This window comes from Equus asinus, chromosome 18 (assembly GCF_041296235.1).
Source record: "Equus asinus isolate D_3611 breed Donkey chromosome 18, EquAss-T2T_v2, whole genome shotgun sequence".
Lineage (NCBI taxonomy): Eukaryota > Metazoa > Chordata > Mammalia > Perissodactyla > Equidae > Equus > Equus asinus.
This window is the reverse complement of record NC_091807.1, coordinates 13,200,824-13,218,577: the sequence shown is the minus strand read 5'-3', so window position 1 is coordinate 13,218,577 and position 17,754 is coordinate 13,200,824. Positions and strand designations below refer to the sequence as shown.

Sequence of the window (17,754 nt, the reverse complement as noted above, 5' to 3'; positions counted from 1 at the left end):
TTTCCTTTGTAGGCATAATGTTTAAAATAAAACAAATCAAAATAGTAGACCATGACCACCTTAAATTCTTTTAGGTAGTTCTTTTATATTTTAAATAATATCTCATACTGCTGTTATATGATTTCTCAGTCTTAAATATTTTCTACTATTTTCCCATCTCACTCCCCTATATGTCTCTCCTCCTCTTCTAAAAATAGGTTGTTACCTTTTTTCTCAAACAAGTATTCAGTGTTTACATTACTAGTAATCAGATATTATTCAAGAAGTTTATTAAATTTATAAAGCTTATACCACTATTTTTCCATATGCTTAGTTTTCTACACAACAAATACTAATTTATTCCCAAACACTTCAACAGTCAGCAAATCTTTTCTGAATATATTCAGACTCATCAGCTATTTTATTATTTCTTTCATCTTATTTAGTTCCTTTCTCCCTGCAACACAGACTACTCTCTTGAAACCCTCTGTTGTTCTGCTCTGAACTGGAATGGTTGCAGGAAGAGGCATCTGTATCCTTCAGTCATGGAAATGTTCTTAAATATTACGTACTTGATAATTTTCCCTTCCATTTACTGGAAGTCTTTTCATGTGAATGTTGAATTTCCTGGATGATCCCTTTAATTTTTGATCTATCTTTTCCCTCCTCTGTTTTTGATGTTGTACATCTGGGATAATTTCTTCTAATTTATCCTCTCATGCTTGCACAATCTTTTAAAGTTCTTTACATTTTTCAGGAGCTTTCTTGTCCTAAGGTTGAACTTATTTCATCACATTCTGCACTTGCTTTGTGGATGCAATATTTTGAATAGCTGGAAATACTAATTAGACATTTTTAAAGCTTTTCTTCCGTTCCAAATATGAATATTTTAGTTTTGGCCTCTGCTGCTCTATTTTTTGGCTCTTACTTATACTGTTGGCTTGATTAAAACGCATGACCACCTATCATTATCAGTTTAAGCATATATCTCGAGATAAAGACATGGTTAATTAATAGAGGTCCTTGTTGTGGCTTCCTTCTGCATTGCCTACATTAATGTCCCCCAACGTTTCTCTCCTCTGAATGGAAGGGCTTATTTCAAGTTCCACCTAAGCGGGTAGGTGTGACACTGGGAATCTTCGTATGGGGATCCAGACACGTAGGCTGGAGCTTCTCCAAAAGAAACTTAAGGAAGCTTTCTTCTATGTATGTCACACACACTAGAAACCCTAATTTCCTCTTTAGACATCAGCTTTCTACTGTCCATTGCACTGCTACTATGCCAGTTGCTGTATACATTGGCGGTTGAGGTGGTGGGTGTTGCAGGAGAGCTGATGGGCCAGGAGAACAATGCTCTCATGAATCACCTTGATCATTTCCATGCAGCTCAATCCTACTCTCTGTACCTGTAACCATGAGTTTAGTGTTTTTCCACGGCTCAACTGAACATCTCTCTCTTCTGTTACAGCTTCTCCAGTATCTTTTCCTGGCTACAGGCTCTTCTACCCTTGATTATCTATCAGTATAATGGCTTATGTAGGAATTTATCACTATGAAAGCCCCTGAGGCCTTTCCTTTTATATTTACTCACTGTCATTTCAGTGGAATTTTGCAAGGTAAGTAAATGATCCACTCATTCATTTTAAACTAGAAGCAGCAGTGTACTCTTCAAACATTGTACTTTGAAAATAAAGTGCCTATATTTTACACACTGGATTAGAGAATGGAAGTTACTAATAATGAGGGATAAAACACAACAGATTAAGAATAGTCAGAGTGTCCTAGAGATTCTAAAGCAAACAGCTGGGATCCAGGAAAAAATGTTCACGGCTATTTCATTTTTAGAAAAGGAGGTAAGACCATTATTATTGTTTTAGAATACAAATCTAACATTTTCTGCTTCAGTATTCTAGTTTTGTTTGAATGTTAGCCTTCTATATTATTCATAGCAGGCCTCTGGTATTAACATGTGAAAGTGCCATTTATGCTTTTAGGCTTAGAAAAAAAATAAAGAGCTATGATGATGTCAGTGGACACAGCCTGCTCTTGATTGGACCCAATTCCATAAGGCATAGCTCGGATCTACTGAAAAAATCAGAAATTATACATTTTCATTTCTTAGGCTCACGTTACTTATGGATACCTTATTGTTGCATTTAATAATAAGTCTTGAGAGAAGTTTAAATTTTTTAAAATGTAAAAAATGAAAAATGAAAACATTAGAGAAGATTTATCTGCTAACGACTGAAGACCACTCTAAACAAAAATACAATCAGGAAAAAACCTTTTTAATTAAACTGTGCATGACCTGTTGCCTTTGTTAAAAAGTACTTCCTACTGATAGTTAATCAAAAATAAGACTTTACACAAGTAAAATTGTGAACACTAAGCTCACATACCTTGTCCAGTATAGGAAATGGTATTTGCTCACTTAAAATATTCTTCAAGGGCTACGGAATCTCCCTTAAAGCTGTAACAGGAGCTCCCCAGATTGATTATTCTTTCCCTACCAAGCTCAACTCCTCGCTGCTCTCTGACTTTAATCCCTTCAATAAAAATACAGCTTTTTTCATCACTGCGAATTTATTCTTAGTCTGAAAACTAACTCCAATTATGTTACTTCTTTTTCCTCAAATTCTCAGAGTTTTCCATTTGCCTTTCCAACTATCATCTCCAACAGATCTCCAAAAGACTTTCCCACAACTAGTCCCCCTACTGCCCTCGCAGTAACCTGCAGACCACTCAAACTGGCACCCCCAGTCACACCTATATCCCCCGACCCTCCCCATCCCTGTCTTTACTCATGCTTTCTCTTTCCATCTATCACCTTCTCTCCTTCTCTTTGTTCTCAATCTGACAAAATTCAATCCATCATTTTAGTGTCACCTCAAATACCAACTATGCCGTGGAAATTACCTTAATCTGGCAACCAAATATGGCTTTCCCCTGCTCTGAATCCTCTCAGTGCTTTCTTTTACTACTTTTACAGCACTTATTGCTTGCCATGTAGTTTTAAACTTCACTTACAATGTAGTTTTTAACAGACTCACTTATTGATCTTCCCGTCAATCACAAGCCTCATGCATTCAGCGAGTAGCCATGTAGTCAACACTTTTGAGTCCCAAATGACTTAACCAATTAGCCTCATTTTCCTCAGCTATAGCATGGGGATCATAACACCTTCCTAGTTAATTATAGTCCAAATTAAAGGAGAAGAATAAATTATTTAGTGTGGACCATGTAGCTGACACATACAAGTTATGATTTACTCTCTCAAATAGGGTGAATTAAAAACATATCCATTTGAATCCTCCTAAAATAATTGAAAACTACGGCATAGATTTACTTGAAATAAAATGATGCCATATGCTTGCGTTTGAATCAATTAGGTCAGAAAGAGAAAAGAGAAGCAGGTGGATTCTTTTTTTCTTTACCTTGCATTAATCCCAATAATCCATAGATGTTGAGGTTATTGCTTCTTATTTGCTTCCATTCTGTGAACTCACTCACGTGCTTGGCTTCCTTCGCCCAGGCGCTAAGCCATAGATTCTGCCCAATGGCCACCAAATTCTGCCCTAGGTAAGTGGCCATGCTCAGCCACACCCAGAGCCAGCCGAAGGCTCGGAGGTACTTCAGAATGATTGAGAACTTCACCTAACGGCAAAATTGATATAAAATTAGGTTACTGCACTTAAAATTCAGACAGGCTAGATTTAAATCCTCCTCTGACATTTCCTAAGCTTTGTGATCTTGGTCAGGTCACTAACTCCTCTAACCCTCAGATTACCCAACTGGAAATTGGAATATTAACAGTAGCCACCTTATGAGTACATGTAAAGCGCCAGCACAGTCCTTAGCACTTAAAAATAAATGCTCAAATAATGTTAGTTACTATATTAGTAAATAAGAATACACACAGCTAAAAAACATGCAATCCTGATTAAACACCACTATAACATCCAACAGTTCCATTAAATTTAACTTCTTCAAACTATTATATAGTGACTCTCCTAAGATTCGAGGAAAAATGTATGATATTTATTAAAAATGCAGTGTTATCTTTTATGTTTGAGTGGTTAATAACAAATAACACTAGTTATTCCGGTGCTTACCCCACCAATAGGGATCTTTTCTTTTTTCATTGAGAACTGTTTTCCTTGATCCAATGAGGGCCTGATGAAGCAAGACAACATACATTTTTTAGGCTTTAGATCAACTAAACATTTTTTTAAAGTTATATATTCTCAGCCTTTTTGCTGCTTATTCCTCTCCTTCCTTATCAGCACCCTAACTTTCCCTTATGATAAAATTGTTCCTTTAATCGTCTCAAAGGGAGATTGTTTATTCTCCCATAACCCACATATTTTAGGGCCGGGGCATATTGTCTGATTTTTCACTGCTTCTTCTAGATAATTATCCTTTAAACTTGAACCCAGTCCCTAGATGGTTTAAGCTAATGCCATCTGGCTGTACCATAATCTGTGCCTTCACATCTACTTGCCTCTGGCTTATCAGAAGACTTAGCATCAGGCTCACTGGTCCTACTTCGTTCTGCCACCATCCTAGGTGATGTCATAGCTTACATGGACAACTGTATTAAACTCGATCTCTTCTCAACTTCATGGCCTTAATACTTCCAGGGTCCTTTATCTGCATTCTACTTTCACAATCAATTTTCATGACCTTAAACCATCAATCTCATTACGTGGCACTAACCCTCTCTGAAGACCCAACTCTAAACACTTCAGTCTCTGGCCATAACCTCTTCTATTTCTAAGTTGTACATTCAATTACTCTCCCTACACTTGGTTTTTATTCCTTCTAACTTCCCAGTTCCCAAATCCAACTTTCTATCATCCTTGCCCTCCAGGATGATCAACGATCCTGGTTTACCTAGGATGTTCCTGGTTTTAGCATTGACTGTCCCACACTCCAGGAAACTCTCAGTCCCAGACAAACCCATACCCTGTCTCTATTCCCTTCATTACCCAGCCTATATTCTGTGATTACCATTTCATCCAATCTGTGGTAATAGGTTGAACTCTCAGGCCCTGCTTTCCTTCCATTAAACTTCCATGTTAGAGCTCACATGTCAGGCTTCGTCACAATTGCTCCCCACCTGTGGAGTGCTGCTTCAAAAAATCATACAGCCTTGCAAACCGGTTCCACTATAAATTAATATCTTCCTTCCACCTGGGCTTTTATTAGTGCCTAGAAATTATTGCCTCACTCTCAGAAGGGGGCCTCCCATCCTACTTGATGAGAAAGTAGAAGCAGACAGGGAAGTCAGTCACCAAACCTCTATATTTATCTCCATCTCCACCCAGCCTTTTTTAATTCTCTCCTGTAACAAAGGTAGTTCTCTCCTCAGATCTAAGGATAAACTTATGACCCAAATCCCATTTTTTCAAAATATATTTATTTATTATAGTGTTTCTACACTTTCCTGTCAAAAAGAGTCATTTGACAGTGCTTGCTAAAAATAGAGATTATGAAGGGGCCGGTTTGGTGGCATAGTGGTTAAGTTTGTGTGCTCTGCTTTGGCGGCCTGGGGTTCATGGGTTCGGATCCCAGGTGTGGACCTACATGTCACTCATCAAACCATACTGTGGTGGCATCCCATATACAAAATAGAGGAAGACTGGCGACAGATGTTAGCTCAGTGACAATCTCCCTCACCAAAAAAAAAAAAAAAAAAAACAGATTATGAAATTTCCCCCCTTGAAATCTGTCTTTTTAAACAAATGATCCAAGGGATTCTTATCATAAGGTAAATGTAGAAAATCCTGAATTATTCCCTCTTTTTTCTAATCTCCACCTTCTTCCTTTCTATCAACTTCTTCCCATCAGCCTGCAGAGAACAACACATTCTTCTCATCTTAAAACCAATACCCTCACCACAAAATGATCCCATTCTCAATTCTATGTCCCCCTTCAGTTACCATCCTACTTCTTGTCTTCCTTTTGTAGACAAACATTTTTATGCCAAACCACCTTTTCCTCCTCAAACTTTCTGGCACCTGGCAGAAACTATTTCCATCAATGGTGCTTTGCTGAAATAAGTAAAATACTTAGTGCTGAATGCATAGGATGTTTGAAAATCATTTCACTTAAGTGTCCATGACATTTAACATCATGGACCACCCCCTGTTCAAGGGCCTCTTCCTTTTACTTCCCTCCCACCACATGTTTGTATTTTCTCCCACCTCTCTGGCCTTCTATTGGTTTCTCTTTGAGCTCCTGTCTCTGTTTCCTTTGATGTTTACGTGTCCTTAGGCTCAGGTCTAGTCATTCTTTCCTTTGTATGCTCCACACTCTCCTGAGCAATCTCATCCATACCCCACAGTTTCAAGAACCTTCTTCTTTGTGGATGACTCTCAAATTGGTGTCTCTAATCCACATCTCTTCCTTGAGCTCCAGATCCGTAGAGTCAAATGTCTACGTTCCATCTACCTCATTTCTTTGTCTCATACACACCCTAAACGGAACCAGTTATTTTCCTACCTTCTCTAAAGCTTTCTCTGGCTTTGAAAAGGGCCAAAACACTTCCTCTGACTCAATCCTGGCACATTTTCAACCAATCACCAAGTAGGGAATACCATTCCTCTGGAGCTGCATTATTGGAGAAATATTTGGAAAATACCCAAATAGCACGAAGAAGAGTAAGTACAGACAAGGAGGGAAAACAGAAGAGGAAGAGAAGCAGGAGAGAGGAAGAACAGATTCATAATCCTACGTTCCAGACACATTGCGTGCTAACACGCTTGTGAATATTGCCATAGTCTCTTCTCTATATGTGTGTGGTATCAAAGTACAAATTCTGCTCGGCAACCAGTCTTTAATTTTTAAAAAATTTTATACATGGTCTTTGTAACTCAATATATGATAAACATCAAATATTATTCTAGAGCAGCATTATATTTTACCATATGGCAACATAGTTCATCATTTTACTACATTAAGATTTATTTAAGAAAACCAATAGTTCTACTAGTTGCAGTTTTTCCTGCTTTAATTATTGCTATAATAATCATTCTTTTTACACATCTCTCATTGTCCCTTGTAGGGACATAGAAGCATGAGGTATGCTAAATTCTAAGTTGTTCCATATATCTAATATCAAACTGACCTCTAGAAATACTGAACTAAGATACACACCCTCATCTTTCCATGTGTCCCATTTTATTTCTCAGAATCAGAAATGCCTCATTTGATCAGTCCCATAGTTTGTCCCTTCCTGTCTCTGGCACTGGTGTCAAGAAACATTCTGTGGGAGGCTGGCATACCTGCCTTTTGTAGTACCAGCTTCGCCATCAAAAAAAGATGCACTACTTAACAGACACTTTCACTGGAAAAGCTCCTGGTATATGATTTGGGTTAATTACTGTCATCATCCTTCAAGACTTTGGCATGGCTTCTGTTTGAATAAGCAAATTTAGCATTGATGTCAAGCCAAAAAATTAATTCTTAATGTAGCTGGATATAAAATACTATGAAACCCAACTGTTAAAAGGGAATTAAAACATTCTAATTAGACATAACTAACAAAGACCAATAATTTACTGGACACTATACAGGAGGGTATTGCTTTTCCAAACTATAATGTTATTTATTCTTTTTCCACAAAAATACTGCATTTGGTTCTGAGCACTTTGTTGTGAATAACAGATTTTATTTGAATTTTAAAAGAGCAAATTATTTTATGCTGGTGGAAAAGTTTCATAATGAGTCTTGTTCTGTCCTTCAGCAAGCCTTAGGAAAGTTGGCACAACACCCACCTGCATATTTTTGTATAAAAGATATAAAATTAACATACTGAAACCATTATCCCTGGACTGAGCATACAGCTGCAAAGTAGGGAGTATGGATGGGAGGATTAAAGTGATTGATAGAGTCTGACATGAAAGCCAGAAGGGGGCAGTCTAGATACTAAAATAACATTCTCAGCTTATTTTATTCAAGGAAGATAGGAATAAATATTTAAGGAAACAAAATAATTAATATATAAATATACATTTAGAACAAAAAATAAAATGTGGACACAGTTCAAATTATTTTAGTCCCTATTAGAAAACTGAGCTAATGTCATAAAATAATTCTAATTCTTAAATTTCAGAGGGAGGGATTCTCAGACGTTATTTGGTCCAACACCCTTCCTTTCCATCTCCCTCCTGATGGGCAGTTAGCCTGTTTCCCCCGAACCATCCCATGAGGAAGACGCGTTGTGTTCTATCTCAGTGCATCCCATTGCAGAGACTCTAACTGTTGTAAAGTTCCTGCCTGCTTTTATCTGCCAATCCCTAGTCTATCTTAATTCTGCACTAATTGGAAATGATTGAGTAATTCTAAAAAATAGAAAACTAGATTGAAAAGTCAGGAAAATTTTCTCCGTGTTATGCTACCTTACCAGATAGTAAAGCAGATAAAAAATGAAAGCTAGAATAGGAAATAGCATAAAAAGTAATGAGCTGGGAAATATACAGGAAGTAGTCAAACATGCATATAGTTTGGAAAAATTAAAACAATAGGTATCTGGTCTCTCAACACAAGATAAAAATGATTTAATTACTATAATTAAAAATAAGAAAAGATTGGCATGGTGGGATTCATGGATATCCAACATGTTTTATCACAGTCATCAAAAAAGCAGTCTTGCTGTTTGGTTGCATTGACAAGAATATGACTGGGATTGAGGCAGTTTTCCCAACGTACTCGTCACTGAAGAAGAAAGTTTCAGAATGCTGGCTCCAGTCTACTCCTCTGCAACTTGAGAAATGTTTAGAAACCAATTCTGTAAACAAATCTTTATAGGGATTGGGGTTCATTTTTCAAGGATAAATTTCCCCAAAGAAGTTCAAGATACTTCAAGGGGTTCAATTTAGATACTATGACTAACAGTGACTTTATAAATAAGGAAAATTGATTTATTATAGAGGGAAGGGGATAATTAAGCTTACAACAATACTTAGCGATTTTTAAGTTTCAAGATTTTAAGCAAGCTACTTATGGAGTACCTGGTGAGACTATACACAGGTGAAAACTCTCTTTATGATTTAGACGTGTGTAGATCTTACAGCACGTGAATTTCAAAGTCTATTTTAGTGTTTCTGGATTTGCTTTTCCTGGAGACACTCATTTAAATGAAAGGTATTGTAATGGTAAAAAAAAATGGTGGATTAAAGGATTCTTGAGTGTTCATTCAGTCTGTAGTTATTAATTCATCCATTCAACAGATATTTATTGAACACCAGCTTATACGCTATTTAGTGTTTAGTTGAAACTTGCTGTTTAGATGGCAATAGAGGAGTGAACAAATAGATAAAAATTCTTGCTTTTATAAATCTTATAACCTAGATGTGAGAGAAAGACAAAATGAAAGTAAATAAGTTAATTTTCCAGTATGCTGAAAATTAATAAGAATTATAGGAAGAAAAATAAAGCCAGGAAGCTGGTAGGAAGTACTGTGATCTAGGCTAGCTAAACAAGTCTTCATTGGTGAAGTGACATTTGAGCAAGGACCTACAGAAGGTGGGTCAGCAATCATATGGATATCTGGAAGAAGTATGCTCTAAGGAGTGAGATCAGAAAGTGCAAAGGCCCTGGGGTAGGTACACGCCTGGTTGTTCCAGGAACAGCAAGGAGTCAGCGTTGCTGGAGCAGAGTAGTGAGGGGTGAGCTTTAGGAGGTTCTGAGATCAGAAAGGTTAAACAGGTCCAGGTCCTAAACGGCTTTACAGGTCATTGTAAGGGCTTGGGTTATAACTCTGAGATGTGAATCCTTTGGAGATTTTGGGCAGAAGAGTGACATGATCTGACTTATAATTGTAAAGAAAACCACTCTGGATACTGTGTTGCAAACAGACCGTGCAGGGCAAAGATGGCAGCAGGAAGAACTGTAAGAATACAATTACAGTAATCTAGGTGAGACACGATAGTGATTTGGACAGCTGTGAAAGTGATGGGTTGTGGCTGAATTTTGAAGAGCGCCCATGGAATTTGATGATGGATTGGATATGGAGTAACAGAGAAGTCAAGGGTGATGGCAAGATATTTTTATCTAAGCAACTGAAAGAATGGTGTTGCCATTAGCCAAGAAGATTGCCCGAGGGGCAGGTCTGTGTGTGATGTGGGAAAATCAAGGGTTCTGCTTTGGACATGTAAGTTAGAAGTGTCATCTAGACATCAAAAAGGACGGTCAGCTGGCTGTCCAACTCTGGAGTTCAAAAGACAGGTCGGGTTGGAGATATAAACTTAAGGCATTAGTGTATACAAAGTATTTAAAGTCATGAGACTGGATGACAACACCACGACAATAAAGAAGAGAAGCAGTCCAAGTTCTTTATGATGAAAGAGGAACTATTTAGTTGACCTATTGAGACAGCTAAATCTGGCATGCACACAGGGCTCCAACCTGCAACATCCACATTATCCACACACCATTAGGAATAGCCAATTCTTTCAAAAAAATAAATTCAAGGTCCGTTCTTTTATTCAAGGTCAAATCTATAAAAGTCTGAGCTATTGAATCCTAAAGTGCTTGCTTCTCTGTAATTCATTCCAATTCTCTATTTTAGCAATTTTGGCCAGTACTCCTCCCTACAATTCTGGCCACTTACTTTTTAATCTACTTATTCCCGTTATTACCCTTTTTCTTTCTTTTTCAGTCTCCTGTTTGCAATTGCTGGGGGGAGTATTGGGGAAAATAACTGCTTAGACTAATTTGCTTCAATCAATGCTCATTTTAGTCACTTACTAACAAAAAAGAAGTATAACAAAATCAAATCAGGGTCAAAGTTTTATTATTTTTATTTCTCTCTCACTTTCTGCCATCCCTCTCTCCTTTCCTCCCTCCCTCCCTTCCTCCCTCTCTTCCGCACTTTCTTCCCTCCTTTCTGCTTCAAGTTTTTCTAAACAGATTCTTCAACTCCCACACCAAGTCTATATTTCTAGGTCACATATCTTGGCTTGATAATCATTCCAGTCCATTGTAGAATTTTCAAGTTTGAAGCCTAATTTTCGCATTCACATCTGCAGTGTGTATGAATGCTGTGGGTTGGGGATATTTTTAGCACACACAAAAAAATTCAGGTAGATTCTACTACTAGAATTTGGCTAGAAATTACTGAGATCTAATGAGCATATGTTTCTCAAACTAAGTCACATCCATCTCACTTAAAATCTTAGATACATCCATCTAACTTATAGTTTAAAATTCGGAAACCACTAAGTACATTTTATATCCATTATAATATATAGATTCTTTTTATAAGATGAATTTTAATGCTAAAAACATGTCATTAACTAGTCCATAATCCCAGTGAGCTTGGTATTATCCTAATACTCACCTATCATTTTGCTCCAAGATTTGGTCTTTCAGTATAGTTCTGGAGTTGATTACACTGACTTGCTCTAAAGCATGAGCTGGGGAGGAAGATGATGAGTGCTTTTATATCCATATAAGCAAGCAATGCACAAAATAGAGAGAAACATGGTGAAAGATTACACAAATTGCAGAAATTTTTGTATTCTGGATCCACAGGAATACTGACAGCCCTTTCATTGTGCTCATAATTTCCCCTTCACCTACCATGCCTTAATAAAACTAAGATTCCATCATGGAAAAGCCTACAGAGAAATTCCTTTTCGGACATTACAAAGGGGTGCTAACTTGTTTCAGATCCTCCACAGAAGGGCCAGCTATTTGCCAGGAGGAACATGACTCTAGTCTTTAACAGAAAAATGGAAGGTCATCAAGGCTTGTAGACAAACGTGATTATCGTGAAGATTATTAAGGAAACAATGATAAACTCTCCAAGTCTCTGTCATGTTCTTACTAATGTCGCTAATACTAATAATAGCTTCCTATGTGGCAGGCACTGTTCTAAATGCTCTCTATATATTAACTCTTAATTCTCAAAACTACCCTTATGAGGAAGACACTATAATTATCCTTATTTTAGGGATAAAAAGACTGAAGCACAGAGAAGTTAAGCAGGTCACACAAACCAAGGTCACACATCTAGAACAACAAGACTGTGATTCAAGTTACTCTTAGTAAATTTGGGAAACATATGAGAGCTGGGTAGATTTTTGTCTTTTTCCACAGTATGATAATTAAACTCTTTTTTAATTTCAGACTTCTTATCTTTAAAAGGAAGGAACTGGACTTGGAGATTTCTAAGGTCTGTTATGGGAATTCCATGCTTTCTTATCTCTAGAAGTAAACATTGAACCCTTAATGGAAGAATCTGATTGACATCAACTTCCTCTATGAAACATGGGATGCCAGGTCTCACAGCATGAAAATTCCACTTGGAGATGTTTCAGCGTCTCCTGCCTACGGCTCATTCTCATCTTTAGAGCTTATAACAATAAGGTTTTAATTTACATATTTACAATTTATAGAGTGCTTTCACATACTTTATGTAATCTGAGCAACAAAAATGAGCTGACAAGATAAAGAGAATAGGTAAGGTTACCCATATTTTGCAGGAGAAAAAGAAAACTCAAATAAGTGACTTGTCTGAAACTCAAAGTTGTCAAAGAGAAAGAGAAAGAGAGACACAGAGAGAGACAGAGACAGAGAGACCCAGAGCTGGTGAGAGTGAGCCAACCCACACACTCCTTCCTGTCTTTTCACACTAAGTCAATGTACTTGTGCTACACATTTGATATGACGTGTAAGAGTATAGTTGGCCTCTGGCATGAAACAGAGGCAGCATCAGATTCAAATTCTGCCACTTACAATCTATCTTAACTTGTGCAAGATATCTAACCTCTTTGTAAAATTAGGACCATGTAGTCTCAGGAGTTTTCAGGGAAGATTAAATAAATGCCAAACTTGTGAATATGTTGACATAATTAATACCCAAGACATCCTAGCTATCATCAGTATCATTAGTGTGGTGAGAATTAATCTAGATGAAACCTATAAATATGTAAATTTATCTTTTAGTCCTCATATCTTTCTTCACGAACCCTTTTCTCACCTCTGATGGATTCCTTACATAATATTCCCACGAGGTGACACTTGCAGATTTTTCAGGGCTAGATGGATTCTTAGAGATCTGATATATTCAAACTCAAATTACATGTAAGCACTACTTTTTACAAGTTATCCGTTATCAACTCCAGTAGTGAGGATGAGAATGATAGGAAAAGAAAACATGGCCGGGTCATAAGCAGTTTGGGGACAAGGGAGTGATAAAAATGTGCATTGTTCAGTTCCATATCAGCCACTAGCAAAAACAGATCTGGATCAAGCCCTATGTTTCAGAAATGGGAAGAACCAGAGGAGTTGAGATATTTCCATGAAGACTCACATAGCTATTCACTGAGAACTAGAACCCAGGGCTCCTGAAATCGGTCACTGTTTGTTTCCACAATATTGTGCTGACCTTTACTCCCACTGTAGGGTCACATAAGTTAACAAGAATTTTAAAATGTAAGGATTGTGTACCTTGTAAAGGAATTCTTGAAAGTCAAGATCCAAAAGGATAAATTATAATAAACAAATGATAGATCACGGACCGATTTTAGAACAGTGGATCATACTTCTCAAATCGCACTCCCTTTCCAGGAAAACTCTTTTACCTAAAACCTATTAAAAAAATGCTTTCTGATATAATTTGATTTTTCCTTACTATCTATGCAAAAAGAAAAAGAAATTCCCTGCAGGGAGAGGCCTGCACCTAACATCTGTGGGAACCGGGGCAAGAGTATCAAGGAAGTCCCACATGCCATATTTCTAATTATTTAATAGTTATAGATGGAGCTAACAGACTGGTAAATAAGTTCTATCACTTAGTCTGACAAATATGCTTTCCCAACCACCTGGAAGGCAAGGTCCAGGGGAGAGATCCCTGGGAGTTCCTCTGGGGAACATGGCAATCCCAGGTGAGGTGGTTCTAGGCAAGGCCCTGGCCCCATGTCTCCCATCTCATCCCCATCCTGCACCATGTCTGTGGACACCTCAGCCCACGTGTCCAGGTTCTGTCCACCCTACCCTACTCCAAGAAATAACCATCCTCAGGCCAAAGAGTGCTGAATGCCCAGTAAAGCAGCCTGCCCTTGGGAGGGCAGAACTGAGGAAGGACAGCCCAGGTCCCTGGAGCAAACTTATGTCATTTGGGCAGAGAATTCTGGGACCCCGAGTACCTGGAGTGGTCAAGAAGTGGGGGATGGGTCACGTTGCCCAGGTCTAAGGGCAGAACCGCAGGAACACGACAATGAACGTGACCGGGTTTGAAGCTGTTCTTTGGTGAGTTTTATGTCATCAAAATCTATTTTTGCCTTGCTCTGTGTGGTCACTAATAAAATTACACCACATATGGCTGATCTTTTACAAATATCTATTTATCTAGTATTAGATAAATAGAATAAAGTAATTTTATGGCTTTTAAAAAAAGCCTTTATATTTTTTATTCAGCATTCAAAAAATCAAATCCCAGAAATATTCATTTTCAAAAACATTCCATTTCTAGTATAAAAATGATCTCTACTCACATCTTCCTGAATTTTAACAGAAAAGACACAATATTGAAGTAATTAGAAAAACAGTTCAATTTATATTTTTCCAACTCTGGCATACTTCTGCTGGTGAGGTAGTGACATCTGCTAATCTCAGACCAAGTCTGGGAATGTTGCTTTCCACCTGTTACCTGGAGGACTTGTGCACATAACAAGGGATATAAAGGCAGAGAAGGCAGGATGTTTGTTTCCAAAACTGGGGATTCAAACAAGAGCAAATTCCATAACTTTCAAAAGATACATTGTTTATTTTTCATTGCGTCCTCACCTTTCTCTTGTTCACTGAAGACCTGAAGCAAATTCGCGAGGTTTTTGGTTTTAGACAGCAGTTCCTGGTACGTCCCCATTTGTGCTACTCTGCCACTCCCCATCACAATGATAAGATCCATCTGTGGCAGAAGTGTGAGGTTGTGGGTCACTAAAATACGAGTCTGAAAAACAGAACGTTTTATTCCTTGAGTTACCAAAAAACGGCAAAAATAATTTATTTTAAAGAAAGCTGAACTTTTTTGTTTTTGTCTTTACTATTTCAGAGTGTAATTCTTGGGAGGTACCAGTTTGAGGCAGCATATATACATTTCACAGTGAATGATGACATATTGCTAGACATAAAAATTAGGTTGCAAATGCTTTTAAGCCTCAATTCAGGTAGTCTTCATTCATTGAAAATGAATCCATTTCAGGGCTGGTCCAGTGGCATAGTGGTTAAGTTCACGTGCTCCAGTTAGGTGGACCGGGGTTCGCCAGCTTGAATTATGGGCATGGACCTATGTACCGCTTATCATGCCATGCTGAGGTGGCATCCCAGATATAAAATAGGGGATGATGGGCACAGATATTAGCTCAGGGCCAATCTTCCTCAGCAAAAAGAGGATTGGCAGCAGATGTTAGCTTAGGGCTAATCTTCCTCAAAAAAAAAAACCAATCAATTTCACAACAAATTAAAAACAATTTCATATCTGTTATTCTTGCTTATTTTTTTTAAGGTCCTATAGCATTACAAAAAAGTGTTTGATTCAGGTCATAATTCATGGTCTTTATTTTTAAGTATTTCCTTATTCCTGTATATATACACATAGAATTAAATGAGAAGTTTTTATCTTGAGTGAATTTCAAGAAATAAAGACATTTGTCTATTATTTACTTAGATATATATTTTACTATTTTATACATTTATGTAATTTTTTTCAGAGTGCTTTATATTAATAAATCTAGAAATGCATATTATGAAGGAATGAGTATGGTTTTGTGGTCAGACAGACTTTTAAAAATCTCTGCTGTTGTAAAGTTGAGCAAACAATCAAGTCATTTTAAAGCCCAAGTTCCTTCACATGTAAAGCACGTGAATAATAGTAAAACAGGAATAATAATAATATCTCTCAGAGACTTGCTATAAGAACCAAATGAACTTATTTAGTATCAAACATGGTATACACTTGGTAAATATTAATTTCCTTCTTCTTGGCCCCTTCACAAAAGAATTGAATTGTTATTATTGCTATGTTAATAATGTCAAACTTTAAATGCAAATAATCAACAAAATAATACTAATTTTTATAAAAGTGCTATGCATCAAAATACTATTTTTCAAAAAACAATCAGCTAAACCAAAAACAAGTCTTTCTGACACAGAAACGCCCTTACAATATTGTATTCGTCAATGAGGTAACAATCACATAGATTGTCACCAGAGTAAACTTTTAAGTAAAACTTTAAAAAACATTCATTAAAATTTGTAAAAGAGCAATATAATATCCCATTTTCATGTGAAATTTGACCACTTTGCTTCAACAAATAAACAGAATCTTGGAATTTTTGGCACAATGCTATGCAGATTATTCTCCCCTTCCCCTCAAAAAGCATAAGTGATGCTATGGCTACCTTGTTTTTCAAAATGCCCGAGGACCCAATCACTTTTTCAAAAAGTTGCTTTCCAACATGAACATCGACTGCAGACAAGGGATCATCCAGGAGATAGATGTCGGCCCCGCTATAGACAGCTCTGGCTAGACTTACTCGATGCTTCTGTCCACCACTTATATTCACACCCTGAAAACAGAGCAGGAGAAAAAACCAAGACCAGGGGAAAAATGTGTAAATCTTGAAGCATGTAGAGTCCATCCAAATTCTCTTCTGTAGCATGGATAGATAACTCAAGATTAACATTCAAACCTTTCTTTATCCTAGAATTCCAAAGGCCTATCCCATCCCTCTATTTCCTAGTGCTACTAACTTGAGAAAATTAGCAGATCCATCTACTTTCTCTTAATTGCTTGCTCTCAACAGTAGATACTAACAATGAAGGAGAAATGAATTTCCAGTTCCCTAACTCTGAAAAATTGTGCCTGTGGAATATTAAACAAGACTTTTGGCTGCCAACCATAGACTGACCCCAAGAATAATTTTTAAACTGACACATAGGAAATTGAGAATAATAGCTAAATTACCAAAGCAGTAATCAACATGTCCTATTTTCTTCTGTAGAAAGATTAGTACAAGTCTTGTTGGCAAAAGTACCACTCTAAGAAGCAAGAATGAGGAACATACATCACTCTATGTGAGAATTAAAGTTGACATGTACAGCCATATATGGAGAATTATGGGGCCAGGCTCAATTTACTTGATTTATTTTATATTTAGTGTTTACAGATCTGGTTTAAAAGCTCTCTGTGCAGCACAGAACTTAGCCAGTGACCTATAATTGTAAAATGCCATCGCTTCTTTGCCTTTCTCATCCTCCTCCCACTCAACAAATATCTCCTTGGTATAACTATATTCTGGTGCTATGCTCCCACTTGGGATTCAAAGATAAATAAAACTGAGCCTCTGACACGAGGAGGTCACAGTTTAGCAGTGGAGATAGGTGTGAAAAAATACATATAAAGTAATATGATACATATATACGTGAGTACGCACGTGTGTGTGTGTATTTATGTGTGATCATAACAGCCTTCAACTCACGGGTTTGTCATGAGCATTTAATAGGATGAGTGTAAAATATTTAGGACAAATCTAACATTCAGTACAGACATAATTCAATCTTAGCTATTATCACCCAAAAACTCCTCTCTCCAATCCTTCCTCTGCCTTGTCATCATTTATCTTGTATTTATGTCATTGTCTTGCTTAAAATCCTTGGATGCCCACATCTCCCTCTTCCCATCATCCCATACTTAAAAAATGAGCAACAGCCAGTTTCTTAGTATAAATCTAAGATACTTATATTCCGGTATTAACTTATCTTCAC

General features: G+C 37.2%; 1 protein-coding gene across 1 annotated transcript in view; it reads right to left on the bottom strand.

Moving 5' to 3' along the window:
* LOC106848022 (multidrug resistance-associated protein 1-like) overlaps positions 1-17,754 on the bottom strand; it is an 82,059-nt gene that overhangs the window by 18,878 nt on the left and 45,427 nt on the right. Inside the window, exons 14-18 of the mRNA XM_014867647.3 lie at positions 16,389-16,556; positions 14,776-14,938; positions 11,324-11,399; positions 4,092-4,152; positions 3,414-3,633 (exon numbers count right to left, since the gene is read on the bottom strand). Of these exons, the coding sequence (XP_014723133.2) occupies positions 3,414-3,633; positions 4,092-4,152; positions 11,324-11,399; positions 14,776-14,938; positions 16,389-16,556 (688 nt within the window). The remainder of the gene's footprint in view (positions 1-3,413; positions 3,634-4,091; positions 4,153-11,323; positions 11,400-14,775; positions 14,939-16,388; positions 16,557-17,754) is intronic.